Source organism: Chiloscyllium plagiosum, unplaced genomic scaffold (assembly GCF_037043375.1).
Source record: "Chiloscyllium plagiosum isolate Xiang-an unplaced genomic scaffold, Cpla_swu_hap1 HiC_scaffold_3, whole genome shotgun sequence".
NCBI lineage: Eukaryota > Metazoa > Chordata > Chondrichthyes > Orectolobiformes > Hemiscylliidae > Chiloscyllium > Chiloscyllium plagiosum.
The window spans coordinates 46992659-47007364 of NW_028270141.1; the positions used below are offsets into that span (position 1 = coordinate 46992659).

General features: G+C 40.3%; 1 protein-coding gene across 20 annotated transcripts in view; it reads right to left on the minus strand.

Moving 5' to 3' along the window:
- dst (dystonin) overlaps positions 1-14706 on the minus strand; it is a 617802-nt gene that overhangs the window by 68537 nt on the left and 534559 nt on the right. For all 20 annotated transcript variants that reach the window (XM_087979186.1, XM_087979173.1, XM_087979215.1 and 17 more), the window contains 10 exons: positions 13286-13387; positions 11199-11300; positions 10866-11039; positions 10373-10528; positions 8589-8786; positions 7406-7534; positions 4371-4532; positions 3497-3652; positions 3179-3385; positions 56-175 (listed from right to left, as the gene is read on the minus strand). In XM_087979186.1, the coding sequence (XP_087835312.1) occupies positions 56-175; positions 3179-3385; positions 3497-3652; positions 4371-4532; positions 7406-7534; positions 8589-8786; positions 10373-10528; positions 10866-11039; positions 11199-11300; positions 13286-13387 (1506 nt within the window). The remainder of the gene's footprint in view (positions 1-55; positions 176-3178; positions 3386-3496; positions 3653-4370; positions 4533-7405; positions 7535-8588; positions 8787-10372; positions 10529-10865; positions 11040-11198; positions 11301-13285; positions 13388-14706) is intronic.

Consider the following 14706-nt stretch of genomic DNA (forward strand, 5'->3'; position numbering starts at 1 on the left):
TGAGTGAGAGAAAGATACTTTTGACCCTCTAATAAATAATTGAGATATATGTTACCTTGTGGTTGGAAAGCTGCATTTTCACTTTGTCTGGATCATTAGCAATTTCAAGGTCAGAATCCAGGTTTTTTTCTGAATCTTCCAACCATTCCATCAATTTCTTCCATGCCTCTTGGAACTATTGTCAATTGATAAAAAAAACATCAATATTGTTTTAAAATAACATCCTATTTTACTTGAAAGGCTCCTGTAGCATCCAGGAGCTTACAATATTTTGTGGAAGATGAGAAAGAACAATTAGAACAAATATTAGAATGACTTCAATGACCAAAACGAACAATTTAAAACTATAGGCAGTTCTCCTATAACGCTCATTGATTAAACGAGATTTGTGAATTGCCGACTTTTTTTATAAAGCGGACTCTCGTTCGCTGCGACACGATTCGCGTTACCAGCACCAAGTGTTGGCATGTGCGCTTTCTCATGAAGAGTTTCGTGAAAGGCATTGTGAAATGTTTGTGCCAGTGGACTTGGAAAAGCACCATGAAAATGTGTCTACAGCCCAAGGACAAGAAGCTGGGAGCAATCTGTTAATTTAAAAACTTATAGAGTCGAGGGAAGAGTGAAATTTCATTGGAATTGATTATCAGTAAAAGGACTGTGCTGAGGAACAGTTTGAAACTTGGCTTGTTGTTTAAGAGCTTTTTTTCTCTGCCGTTTAAAAAATATGTTAAAGAATATCTGCAGACTCATATGAATCTGTTTCAGTGACCAATCACTATGGTAACCAATTACAATAACATACCAGTACAGGGGCTTGGACATGGTTGGTCAGCTGCTCAGGATGGTCATTGTCAGGAAGCTCTGCACATAGTGGGTGAAGGATGGAAAGGTGGGTGGCATACTGTTACTTTTGGTGCATGAGTGGAAATGTCCTGAGCGGGTGAGTTGGCTATGTAGAAAAGATTCAGGGTTAGTCAGGGTCAGATCTTAGTGAGGATTATAGTGGGGAAGAACTTACAGGAAATTGTGGATACAGCAGCAGACGTAGAGTGAGTGTGAGATAGCAAGGAGAAGATGGTGGCACTTTCACTGGCAGAGTGGAGAAGGTCATTAATCTTTTTCCTACATTCTGATCATTCAAATGGTTGAGACTGCACTGGTCTGGATGATAAGCCTAGTCCAAACCAGATTTCCAGTAGAACAGCATTCTCTGTTGGCCTGGGAGACAAAGATGTCCTACCTCTGCATCACCCTATCCCCATGAGTGCCAACTCCATGTCATTGCCCACAAAGACAGGCACCAATGTTCCATTGTCTGCCATATCCAGGGCCAATGTGAGGAAACATGCAGGGCAACTCCAGACTCTCAGCTCTTGTCTGGGTGCACAATATCTTTTTCAAGATGGTGCTGCACCATGGATGTTGGTTAATTCTGGAATATCTAGGAAGTGGTGAGTTGTTTTGGAAGTGGCACATGCTACAAAGGTGAGAGAGGAGCAGCAGAGGGTGGTGTAGCTTATAAATCAGGCAGATTTTATAAAATAAGGTGATAGAAGTCCCCAAGCATCATGATGTGAATCCCTCTGAGAAACTTGACAACTGACAATTAGCGAAAGAAATTAAGATTCAGCCCTTGATTTATCAAGGCAGATTTCATTTTAAGATCTGACTTGTGCAGTGTTACCACTGGATGGGATCAGAAGACTGGTTATAATGTAGTGCAGCCAGCATGTATAGATGCCAATTGAGTAATCAGTTGAAGATTCTGATGAATTGCACTATACAGTACCATATCACAGGTCAAAATTTACCCAGATTGTGCTATTGTTTGTGTTAGGCTAACTACTATTTTTGTTTCAACTTTTACATGTATTTTTGGTGGTTCGCCCCAACCCTGTTTTCCTCATAAGCCCCACGATTTTCTATAACATGGCATCACATGGGAACATAACTACGACGTTATAGGAAAACTACCTGTTATCATAAAATTATAATCTGTAAGAGAAAATATTCCTGTTATCTCACTTTGAATTTACTGTTTCCTCTCCAGTTTATTTAATTTACTTCCGTGTAATGCTGAAAGGTTGATGAACAAGTCAAAGTGAAAGGTTAAGGGCTCCAGGAAGTCAAACCTGAATGTTCAAGCATTCAGGAGGTCAGTTTGAAATTCAGAATTAGGAACACTGTCTCAAATTGCTATTGAGAACAGCCTGATTAATTCATCCCATGACCTCATCCATTTGTCTGTGTGCCTCAACTTTGCTTGCTGCTGTTCTCTTTGATCTCCCCAAAGGATTCAGATAGCATCAACGGTAAAGGTTGTGTGTGAACTCAGATCCCGCTTCTAAACAGCAATTTGGCTTCTATCTTTAAATTTCTTTCACCATCTTGATCCAAATAGGAAGTTAGAACTTGTGCATACTTGAATTTTCCATTAAGCAGCAAAGATATTTCATGCACTTTAATCTTTGGCAATTGTGAGTGCATCCACAATCATAAGTATAAGACAGTCAGTCATAATTCCAATAGGGAATTCAGAATAAATGTTTCTACCCAGACAGCAATGAGAAGGTGGGACCTACTATTACACAGAAGGTTTAAAGGGTGAACAGCAATGGCACATTTAAGGGAAAGCTATGTACGTTCTGGATGTAAGCTTGCTCACTGAGCTGGAAGGTTTGTTTTCAGACGGTTCTTCACCATACTTGGTAACATCATCAATGAGCCTCCGGTGAAAACGAACCTGCCAGCTCAGTGAACAAACTTACATCCAGAACCTCAACCCGAACTACAAATCTTCTCAAAACTCGTTAGCTATATAAGTGTATGAAAGAGAAAATAGTAAATGGTGATAGGGTTAGGTAATGAAAGGTGGGACAAAGCTGATGAGAAATATTGGGTGGAATAGTTTTTTTTCTCTGATGTGAAGTCTATGTAGTAACAGAGGCAGGAGAGAGAAAGAAGATCTCTTGAGCACTTCAGAAGTACATTAGTGTTATATGATCAAAGTGACAGCAGTTAGTAATAAAGAATATAAACGCTAGACTTGTTAAACATTTTAGGAGATCACACCTCTAGAAACTTTGACTTAATTATTATCCACTTGACAAAGATACAGAAACAAGTTTTACACATAATTTTAGCCTGTTCCAATACAACTGTCTGTAAGTTCCTTTACCTGTTTAGCACGTTTCCTTGCATCATCTAGTCCTCTTCCCCTATCAACAGAACGCTGCACAACCTTCTCCCATCGAGCTTGAACACTGATCAGTAAATTTTTAATGAGTACCACATCCTGCTTCTGACTGAAGTACTTCAGGTGGGTCCCAGTCTTATCCAGTTCAATTATTTTTTCACGGTGTGAGTTGACTTCATTGGCAAAAACCTGAAAATGGAGAAATATGATCGCAAAATGTGTTTGTTCAATGCAGCAAAGATCAGTTTTTTTTCTCAAAGAAATTTTGACATTTCTTGAACTTCATCTCAGCTCATTTACCTTGTGTTCATCAATTTGGAACAAAATCGTGTCCAAAATAAGACTCGGCGGAGAAGCTAATGTCAAAGTTTGCTCTGCTTGGGTCAACCAATTGATGAAATCTTGAAGTGAATTGTGAAATTCTGTGGCTAGGTTGAGGGCCTCCTCCAGTTTAACCTGCACATAATGAGATAGTGGTCAATTGATCAACCTTCATAATTGCTAAATGTCCATTGAAAGCACTCATTATTCTTTCCTCAAATTACAACACGAACTACACTTCAGAAATTTGCCTATGAGACATCTTGGAATTTATCAAGGTTACAAAATATGCTTGTTCGTTCTTTCTCTTTACTTTGTATTTAAAGTGAAGAGTATCAGGAGCGAGGAGTGGAACATTTTCCACTTATCAGGTACTCTCAATTTAGGTACAGCACTGTTTAATGCAGGTAAAGCTCCTTCTACTCTGCTCCAACAACATATCTCAACCTATTCCTCAGAAATGTCCATGCTCTCTATACTTCATCACACTTTTCCATTTCCCACAGCGAAGCAATTTCTGTGATTCCCCTACCTGAGATCACCTATTTAACGGCAAGTTTTCATACTACCACCTCTGAAACATCTTCTTGTCTACAATGACCCAAGCATATTATTCAGTATTCAAATTCGATTTTCAATTTCATGTTTCCTTATAAATGAAAAATTGCCTCAATGCTTTGGGCTGCTTTACATTATTAAAGATGTTATATTAATGCAGTTGTTGTTTTAATTGAACTTGAAAATTATTCAGCAAAACAAGGGATAAGAAACTGCTTTAATGTATTAAAAACTGAGAAAACTATTTGAAACATTTTTACACCATTTCACATTAGTAAAATACACACTGTTGTACCTTTCGTTCATTTAGTTTTACTTCAACCGATTCCCATCTTTCCTTTAGGTTGTTGATGCCTTGCTCCACGTTACTGTCATCAACACCCTTATAGCTCAGCTGCCCCTTATTTATCAGGTCCTTGTAGATCTCCTCTTTGCTTTCAAATGCAGCACAGAGTTCCTAGATGAACATATATATTACCTTGTTAATTGTGAGTGTTCACACATATACACATGTTTACACATTTACCATTGAGAACAAGTTGGAATACTTCATTTAGACAAAAGGAAATAGGTGCAGGAGTAGGCCATTCTGCCCTTCGAGCCTGCACCACCATTCAATATGATCATGGCTGATCATCCTTAATCAGTATCCTGTTCCTGCTTTATCTCCAAAACCCTTGATTCCACAATCCTTGAGAGCTCTATCCAACTCCTTCTTAAATGAATCCAGAGACTGGGCCTCCACTGCCCACTGGGGCAGAGCATTCCACACAGCCACCACTCTCTGGGTGAAGAAGTTTCTCCTCATCTCTGTCCTAAATGGTCTACCCCGTATTTTTAAGCTGAGATGTCCTAGTCCTAGTTGTAACTTATCTATGTTCACTTCTGACCTTGAACAAATAAGGCACATATTCACCGTATTGCATAGCCTTGGACTTTATTCCTTTGGGTTTAGAAGGAGGCGGGGTAACCTTTTTTAAAAATGTTCACAGGGTGAAGGAATTTCTGGCTAGACAGCGTGTATTGCATAACTCCGACTGTCCTGGAAAATGTAGCTATGAGCTGAACCTTGCTGCATTTCATATGGTGCGGGAACATCCACAGCACCGTTAGGAAAAGAATTTCAGGATATTGACCCAGTGACCATGTTGGAACAGCGATATATTTTCCAGTCAGGATTGTATATGACTTGAAGGAAAACTTGCATGTGATGATGTTCCCATGTATCTCCTGCCCTTGACCTTCAAGGTGAGGTGTTCAAAATGATAGATGGGTAGTCAGAATGAAATAGAATCAGGCTATGGAGGACTGAAATCAGAAAAAAAAATCTCATAAATGAGGAATGAAATCTGGAAGTGTTCCTCAGAGAGGATGTGAATTATGGCGAGGGAGGGGATGGGAGGTGGTGGTTGTGTCGTTCGACTTTTCAAAGCTAAAACTGGTAGATTAGTTGGGTATGAGTAGGAAAGGATATGGATCACTGATGGGCAAATAGGTTATGATCTGAATGGTCTAACTGGCTCATAGAATGGAATGGTCTCCATTTTTTCCAAATTCAATTACCTGTGTTTTTATCTAATCAGTGATGCCAGCATTTATTGCTATGTGTTTGGAGTCACATGTAAACCAGATGAAATAAAATTGACAGATTTTCTTCCTTAAAAGGATATCAGCTAACTTGATGGTTTTTTTAAAATAACAATTGACGGTGGTTATGTAGTTTCTATTGGGTTAGCTTTTTCTTTCAGAGTTTTATTGATTTGACTTTCATCAAATTGATGTTGAAAACTCATCTGGTTCACTAATGTCCTTTAGGGAACTAAATTTGCCATCTCACCTGGCCTGCCTAAATGTGATACCTGACCAACAGAAATATGGTTGATCCTTAATTACCCTGTTAAACAGTAAAGTAATTCACTCAATTCAAGGGCAATCAGTGATGGGCAACAAATTCTGGCTTTGCCAGCGATGCCCACATTCCCTGACAGAGTAAAGAATAAACAAAATGTGGTAGTTAATTTAACCAGAGCAAATTCCCACAAATATCAATGAAAAAATGTTGAAAAATCATCTTTAATGACACTTTTGAATGGTACATATCGACAACTAGGAAACCGCTTCCTTCTTTTCATCGCATATGTCATGAAATCCTTCACATGGTTTCACTTTCTGTGCAAAAGATGGCACCTTCACTGGTTCAGTAATTAGAGTTAGATTGATGGCCTAGATTTACATGCTCAAGGCTCAGAAATCGGGCTTAAACCATGATTTTCTGATTCAGGTTACAATTGTGTTACAATTGACAACAGTATTTTTTTTGCCTCCTTACAATGGAAGAAAATAGGTATAATATGCATTCATATAAATAAATGTTAAAAATCACACAACACCAAGTTATAGTCCAACAGGTTTAATTGGAAGCACACTGGCTTTCGGAGCGTCGCTCCTTCATCAGGTGACAACTACCTGATGAAGGAGCGGAGCTCCGAAAGCTAGTGTGCTTCCAATTAAACCTGTTAAACAGTAACCTGGTGTTGTGTGATTTTTAACTTTGTGCACCCCAGTCCAACACCGGCATCTTCAAATCATATAAATAAAAGTTTTAGTTTCTATAATAACAAGAAATGCAAGCTTTCCAATCTTCAGGAGAATTTTTCAAGTTATACAAACGGAACTTGAAAGATGGGGTCCCACTGAAGCCAGTGTTAGGTACTTTGCCCTCTTTTAGAAGCATCATTCAACACAAGTCACAGTGGCTCAGTGATTAGCACTGCTGCCTCTCAGTGTCAGGGACCGGGTTTGATTCCAGCCTTGAGCATCAGTCTGTACGGAGTTTGCACATTCTCCCCACGTCTGCGTGGGTTTCCTCTGGGTGCTCCGGTTTCCTTCCACAGTCCAAAGATGTGCAAGCCAGGTTAATTGGCCATGCTAGATTGCCCATAGTACTCAAGGATGTATAGGTGAGGGGCATTAGTCAGGGGGAAATGTAGAACAATACAAAGTTGGGGAATGAGTCTGTGTGGGATATTCTTTGGCGGGTCAGTGTGGACCTGTTGGGTTAAATGGCTTGTTTCCACACTGTATGGATTCAATTATTGATTCTATGAAGTCAATAAGATGCTAGAACATGACTGGGATTCACAATTCAGTCAAAGATGTTCACCAGAACAATGAGCCCACAATTCAAATAAAGCAATATTTTCAGCACAAGAGCCTTTTGTCGTCATTAAGTAATGCAACTTTGTTCCTGTTCATTATATAGACACACAAAATTCTTCCAGTTCTGTAACTAAACCATCTGAACAGCCTTTGTTACTGAACAATACGTACCAGATGAACGTTAAGCTGCTCCCTGGCAGTTTCTGGCAAGCCTCCAACAGGTTTTGATGCCGACAGCTGACGGTCAATGTCTACCAGCCAGCGCTGCATATTTTCAATCTCGCTCTGGAAACCTTGAGCCTATATAATATAAAGAAACTACATTAATCTTCAGCTGACTAGGATATAAGAAACAGAAATCATCCCACCCCCGCAACCTAAATGATAACTGCAGTTTCTCTGAAAGCAATTTAGTTAAGATCTTGTCCAAGCTGTGATGCTGGGGGCAGCCAAGACGAGCAAAGGCAACTTTTATTCAAAGGTAATGCAACTCTGAGTAGTGTCAAAGAAAGGGACAGTCTGATAGCTCATCTTTACTCATGGATTATAGTCAGTTCACCCAGGAAGGCCATTAGACCAAGGGAGAAAAAACTTGACTCACAGGAATGTGAGGAAGAACCTTTTTTTTTGAAACACAGTGAACGGTAATGACCTGTAACATGCTGCCCATGAGGACAGTGGAAACAACTAACATTTTCAAAAAGGAATTTGAATGGGCACTTGAGAAAAATAAACATACAGAGCTGCAGTAATTGAGTGAGGAGTGGAACTGATTGGACTGTTCAGAGGGGAGACAGCAGTGACTCAACGGTCGAACAGTCTCCATTTATGGCGCAAAGCGAATAGCAGTGCGAGAGGAAAGGAACTAGGTCAGAACCATATTTCCAGTGGTTGGTGAGAAGCAGCTGAATTGATGTTCATCCCTAAGCTATCAGGAACATCTTTTATTATGGGGAACTAAAGGGGAGAAGAAAAAGAAAGTTCCTGGGTTGAAAAAAGGATTTGACATCAAGACATTCAACGTCTGTCCTCTTTAGATATTTAAATATTTTTCAGCTACCATTTCCTGATTGATTCCAATAGTAATATAATCAGGAACAGAATCTCTCTCCCTCTCTCTTAGTTGGTGATAGTAAACCAGCCCAAAACTAAAAGTTATGAATTAATTTTGATTTGTATCACTGGTTCTGAAGTATCCTGAATCTTACCCTCATACATTACTATTGCTCTCCATCATGTTCACCTGAGAGGTTGGATTCCTAAAGCCCCAGTTAAGATTTTTGCAATTGCAGTTTGTAGTACCTTTCAGTCTGGGCTCAAACCAGCTTGTGACGAATTCGTGACCCTGCCTTACCTGGATGAGAGAGGATTGCAGTTGCTGTTGCCGTTGCTCGGTTTGTTCCAGGACATTGTTCCAGCGCTGGTTCAGGATTTCTAGCTTGCTCTGCAGGCTGCTGGCTTCTTCCCCATCACTCGATTCGAGCAGATCATTTCCAGCTTTGTTCACAGTTTCCACAGTGGACTTGTGCGCGAGGACATCATTCTGTAGAACCTAAAGTATAAAAGGCATTTGTAGTAGATTTGAGTCACGACTCTGGCAGTCCAATGAGATGTGAATCACAGAAGTCAATAATAGTATCAGACTTGGTTCTGAATTGGCGACTTCAAAACAGGGCACTGGAGAAATGATAATATTGGGCTCAGTAACAGGGCAGAAAGCAGCCTCAGCATTTCAATCACAATCCAGCAACTCCAGTCAGATGTATTTATGACCACTGGACTCCAGAGCTTGAGCTCTTGGATGACCACATAGTTGGTAGCCAGTGAATGCTAAGGCACACATTAAAAATGTTTTTTGAAAACAAATTCTACTATTAGAAAGGAATGGTGAAAAGTAATGAGAAAAAAAAAAGTGACCAACAGTTAATTAGCTGGGGGTAGTCACACCACAAATGTTGGTGAGAAGCTGCTTCAGCTTTGTACAATGCAAATTAAATCTTAAACCTTAATGGACTCCAAATTGAGCCAGAATAACAAATTCTTTCAGGGAGTGCCTCTTCTGCAAGGATCAGGCCTAATCTCTCGCTTTTGCTTGCACTTGTACTGAAAACACAGTGTTGGAGTGACATAAAAGCACTCAGCTGGGAGTATAAGGCATAGTTACTTCTTGAAAATACAATACCAGCTATACTGACCTTGTTTCCTAAAACTGCACACTAAGTGGACAACTTGTCGCAGAAAACTTCCATTAAAATAATTTAGCAATGCATTGTTGCACTTTCCCTTTCCTTCATAAAAAAGCCTGTTTGCCACATTAAAATACATATGCAAATATATAATAGCAAAACATTATAAACACAAGTGAAATGGTTGAGAAGGTTTTGGGATTCCTTCCCATCATGTTCAGTTCCTCTGGTTCCCTGACCTAGCATCTGTGATGTTTCCTCTTTTAGGAAATGACTGACCTGCTGGGCATTCCCAGCACTCTTTATTCTTACTGTCTGTAACATCGATAGGCTCATAGGTTGCACTGCCCATTTCATCCATTACCAGGTCAAATGTTATAGTGACTCTGTCACACTGCTTGTTTGAGAACAGAGTGAAGCAACACCACTTTAAATCAATGAGATGATGAATCAACATACTGGATTTTAGACAGGACAAACTGTGAACACATTAGCAACCAGGTTGTTGGTTTAAAAAAGCAAATTGAATGGGAATTGGATTATGGTGCAAAAATCAGGGACTTTGGCACTAAAAGCTAGCACAGTGGGCTGAATGGCTTCCATCTATGCTGTATTATTCTATAATTAACTGATTACATAAATTGCAAGGATGCAATTCACATTTTAGGGGGGTAAAGGTTAATTATATTAAATGGCCAGCCTGCGATTCTGATTGACAACAACAACTCAGAAGTTGAATTTCTGTTCTGTTTGAGGTAGACTTAGGGGCTGCCTTCTCATCCCGATCCAGAGTAAATATTTAAGCACTTCGCTGTGTGATTCAGCAAATAATCATCAAGGGCCTGTCTTCCGACAAAGAACTTAAGATGGCAAATTGCATGTTATCCTGACAATTGAAGACTTAAAAAGTCAAACTGAAATGCCAGTGATACAGAAAAATTGCATTACATACGTGATGTTTAGCAATTGCGATTTCAATGGCTTTGGGATCTCCACCAACAGCTTTCTGTTCATTTAGTAGCTCCTCGGTGTGGGTCAGCCAAGTCATCAGCTCATCCAGGGCATGCTGGAACTGCCCCAGAGCTAACAGAGCACCTTCCAGTTTATGCTGCAGTTACAAATGAATTAGCAATTTTATCACAATGTATTCGACACCACTTAAACCTATGGAATCATTAAAATCAAAATGAACATGTGCAAGTTCAATCTGGAACGAATTAGGTGCCATTTCAAGGGATAACTGAATTTTTCATTTGTTAAATCACTCAGACACAAGAGTAAGCATTATAATGATCACTTTAGCTTCAATTTGATACCCAATATTAAAAGGTATAGAGTTTGGTAATAGATAATACTTTAGGTTGTACCTTTTAAGATGAGAAGGTGTTTGGGGGAATGGGATGGTTAACATACATTGGTCCCGAGGGCATCACAGACATACTTACTTGTCTGTTGACAATTTTCTCATCCAGATTTTCCCAGAGATGTTTCAACTCATGAAGAGGTTCCTGTACAACACGCTTGTCATCATCTTCACTCACTTTCTTCAGTAACAGTTCTCCCTGATGGTTCAGTCGTTCCATCTCTATTTGCTGCTGGTATGCCTCGGTCTTAAATTGCTGGTAAAAATTCAGAAATGCACAAATATCACAGGATCTGCATCTGTGTCGACAATGCTCCTTTCAAATTCACACAAATTTAGCAACTACTAAAACCATAACTGACACTGATCTTCAATGCTGTTCATCTACACAGCTGCAAATAATAGATATACGTACCTTGAGTTCAGCAATTTGTTGCTTCACTGTTTCAAGATCTGTACCAATTGGAGGTAGAGTATTTAACTTAGTCTCTGCAATATCCATCCAATCAAACATGGCCTGAATTTAAAATAGAAAACAGTAGACATATTTTGGGATCAGCATATCCAATATAATATCCGACTGCAGTAGGCTGAGGCAGAGTTTTAAAGGATTTTTGTGGCTTGCAGTGATTACTGATGCTTGGACGGGAGTTTATTTTTAGAATTCCTACAATGTGGAAACAGGCCATTCTGCTCAACACATCCACACTGAGTCTTCAAACAGCATCCTACCCAGGGACTATCCTTCTCCCTTATTCCTGCAACCCCACATTTCCCATAGCTAACACACCTAACCTACACAACCTTGGACACTCTGGGCTAATTTAGCATACCAATCCACCTAACGTACACACCTTTTGACTGTGGGAGGAAACCAGAGTATCTGGAGGAAACCCACTCAGACATGGGGAGAGTATGCAAACTCCACAGAGACAGTCATCCAAGGGTGGAATCGAACCCAGGTCACTTGCGCTGTGAAGGAGCAGTGCTAACCACTGAGTCACTGTGCCACCATGAAGAAAATTATTGGGATCTGCTTTAGTCATGTTTGTTCGTAAATGTATGGTTTGTGGTGTGTTCCATCATACTATTCCTGCACAGTAAAATTTATTTCATTTGTATAAAGCATTGAATCTTGTGAATTTACTCTATGAATTAGGAACTGGGATTTTAATTCTATCTACTTTTACAACCTGGACCCTAAGTGAATTGTAACATATTTGGGAACCTCACCCAGATCCGTAACAATATTTCGCTGGATTGGAGTTAACTGAATTTTTTTTAAGTGTCCACCGTTTAAAACTTGTCTCGACCTGGATGTCTCAGAATCAAATCAAAATCACCAAAAACTGAAAAGGAACTCAAATCTCAAACAGGTTGTCATCAGGATCAGGTTTGCTCAATTTTCTCAGGCTGCAGTGCTTTCCACCTGAAGATGGGTTTCTGAACTGAAGTGCAGACTACAGGCTGGATTTTCCTGTCACTGTATCTGTCAGAATGGGATTAGCTGGGTTTCTATTTTGTGCCTTTAAGAAGGATTTGTTGTGCTCTGTTTCTTTTGAAAGCAAGTGTGGTAAGCTTGGAGTCGAGCTGTCTGCTCTGAGCTTAGCAATGTAGCTAGCTTTTTTAAAAAAAGTTGGAGCAATAGAAGCAGCACGAATGGGTGAGATTCTCTTGATGTTCTTTCCTCCTGGCATGCAAATTGCATGTGAGACAATCTATTTTACTGAATTTGTCTTTGCCAAGGATGTGTTTATGGGTTGTTACTATATTGGAACAGTTACTGTTTAGTAGCTAAATAATGTATTATTGCTAAGTTTTCCAATAGAGATAAGTTACTTCAATTCTTCTTTCTTTTGTTTGTATTTTAACTACAGTGTAAGAATAAAGTGTGTTGGCATCAAATCCAATAATCTGACAAATCAAATTGCATGCAGAACTCAATGCTTTTAAAAATAAGATGTTGGGGTCGAGGCTGTCTTTTTAACGGATTTTGAGAGGGTTTAGTCTGGTCCATAATAATTTGGAGAGGAAGATTCCATGGCTGAAATTTCCACCCAAATTCCTGCCCATTCGTTTAGCTGGATGGGTGGTGATGTGGCAAGCTTCAATATCAGTGAGGAACCCTCTCCACTGCATTTTCTTCTCATAGAGTCATTCAGCATGGAAACAGGTACTTCGGCCTGACTCATCCATGTTGCCCTATAATGTACTGTCCAGAGACTGTATTGCTTAGAGATTTAATATATTCAGAGGAATCACGGGTCACTGCAATTATAGACTACAATTCAAAAGCAACAAAGAGTAAGAATTTTAACGCATTATCACAAATTATCACAAGCCGCAGAGTTAAAAAGTATTACTTTCATATGACTGCACCTGTAAAGTAGTTTCTCTTTATCCTGTTAGAAAAATTTCATAGTCAGTTGATTTTATATTTAAATGGAAATTTTTTTCTTATTCCGGATATACAAGCTGGATAACAACATCAAACCATTTTACCTGTAGTGCATCCTGGAACTGAACAGCCTCCTGCATTGCTTCATCCAGCCTGTCAATGCGATCTTTCCATGCCTTGTTCAGAATGTCCCAGGTACAATTCAGCTACAAATAGAAAACAGACAACATATTCAACCTTAACATACTTTTAACCAAAAAGCCATAACTGCTAAAAAAAAAACCTCCCAGGCCCATTTTCCTCCCTGTATCCTATCCCATTTCACTATTCCTGACAATGTCAATTTTTGGCAAAAGTGAGGACTGCAGATGCTAGAAACCAGAGTTTAGATCAGAGTGGTGCTGGAAAAGCACAGCAGGTCAGGCAGCATCCGAGGAGCAGGAAAATTGATGTTTCAGACAAAAGCCCTTCATCAGGAATAGAGGCAGGAAGCCCCTAGGGTGGAGAGATAAATGGTGGTGGTGGGGCTGGGGAGAAGGTAGCTAAGTGTGTAATAGGTGAATGGGGGTGGGGATGGAGGTGATAGGTCAGAGGGGAGGGTGAAGTGGATAGGTGGGAAGGGAGATTGGAAGGTAGGACAGGTCATGAGGACAGTGCTGAGCTGGAAGGTTGGAACTGTGGTAAGGTGGGGGGAGGGGAAATGAGTCCACATTGATGCCTTGGTGTTGAAGTGTTCTGAGGCAAAAGATGAGGCGCTCTTCCTCCGGGCGTCGAGTGCTGAGGGAGTGGCGGTGGAGGAGGCCCAGGACCTGCATGCCCTCGGTAGAGTGGGAGGGGGAGTTGAAGTGTTGGGCCACGGGGCGGTGGGGTTGATTGGTGCGGGTGTCCCAGGGATGTTCCCTAAAGTGCTCTGCGAGGAGTCATCCAGTCTCCCCAATGTAGAGGAGACTACATCGGGAGCAATGCATACAATAAATGACATTGGTGGATGTGCAGGTGAAACTTTGATGGATGTGGAAGGTTCTTTTTGCTGAGTAGAAAATGTTACCAGCTTGCATTCATTGCAGTGAATGTTAATTAACTAATCATACAGAGGGATTTCAGAGCTGAAACTGAGCTCAATGTGGAGGCAATAGCCTGGCAGCTGTGGTCAGTGGGTGCCAATGCCAATCAGAAATCGAAATCAAGTTGCTTTGCCTCTCCTGAGGAGTATTGAGGGCGATTATCCTGACCTCATGCTGAGATAACCTGATTCAGCTCAACCCAAAGATTGTGTCTGGAAATCTACTTGGTTACATGACCTAATGGTGTCGTTATGCACTAAGTAACCGGTGGACCGAATCAGCTTGGGGGCTTTTTTACATCAATGTTTCGTCTGTGGCCAAGTCGGTAACACTTTTGCATGAAAGTCAGGAAGTTGCATCTTCAAGACCAACTTCAGAGACTTAAACACATAATCCAGGCTGACACTGCAGTCCAGTAGTGAGGGAGTGCTGCAAAGCTGATACGCTGTCTCTCATTGTGA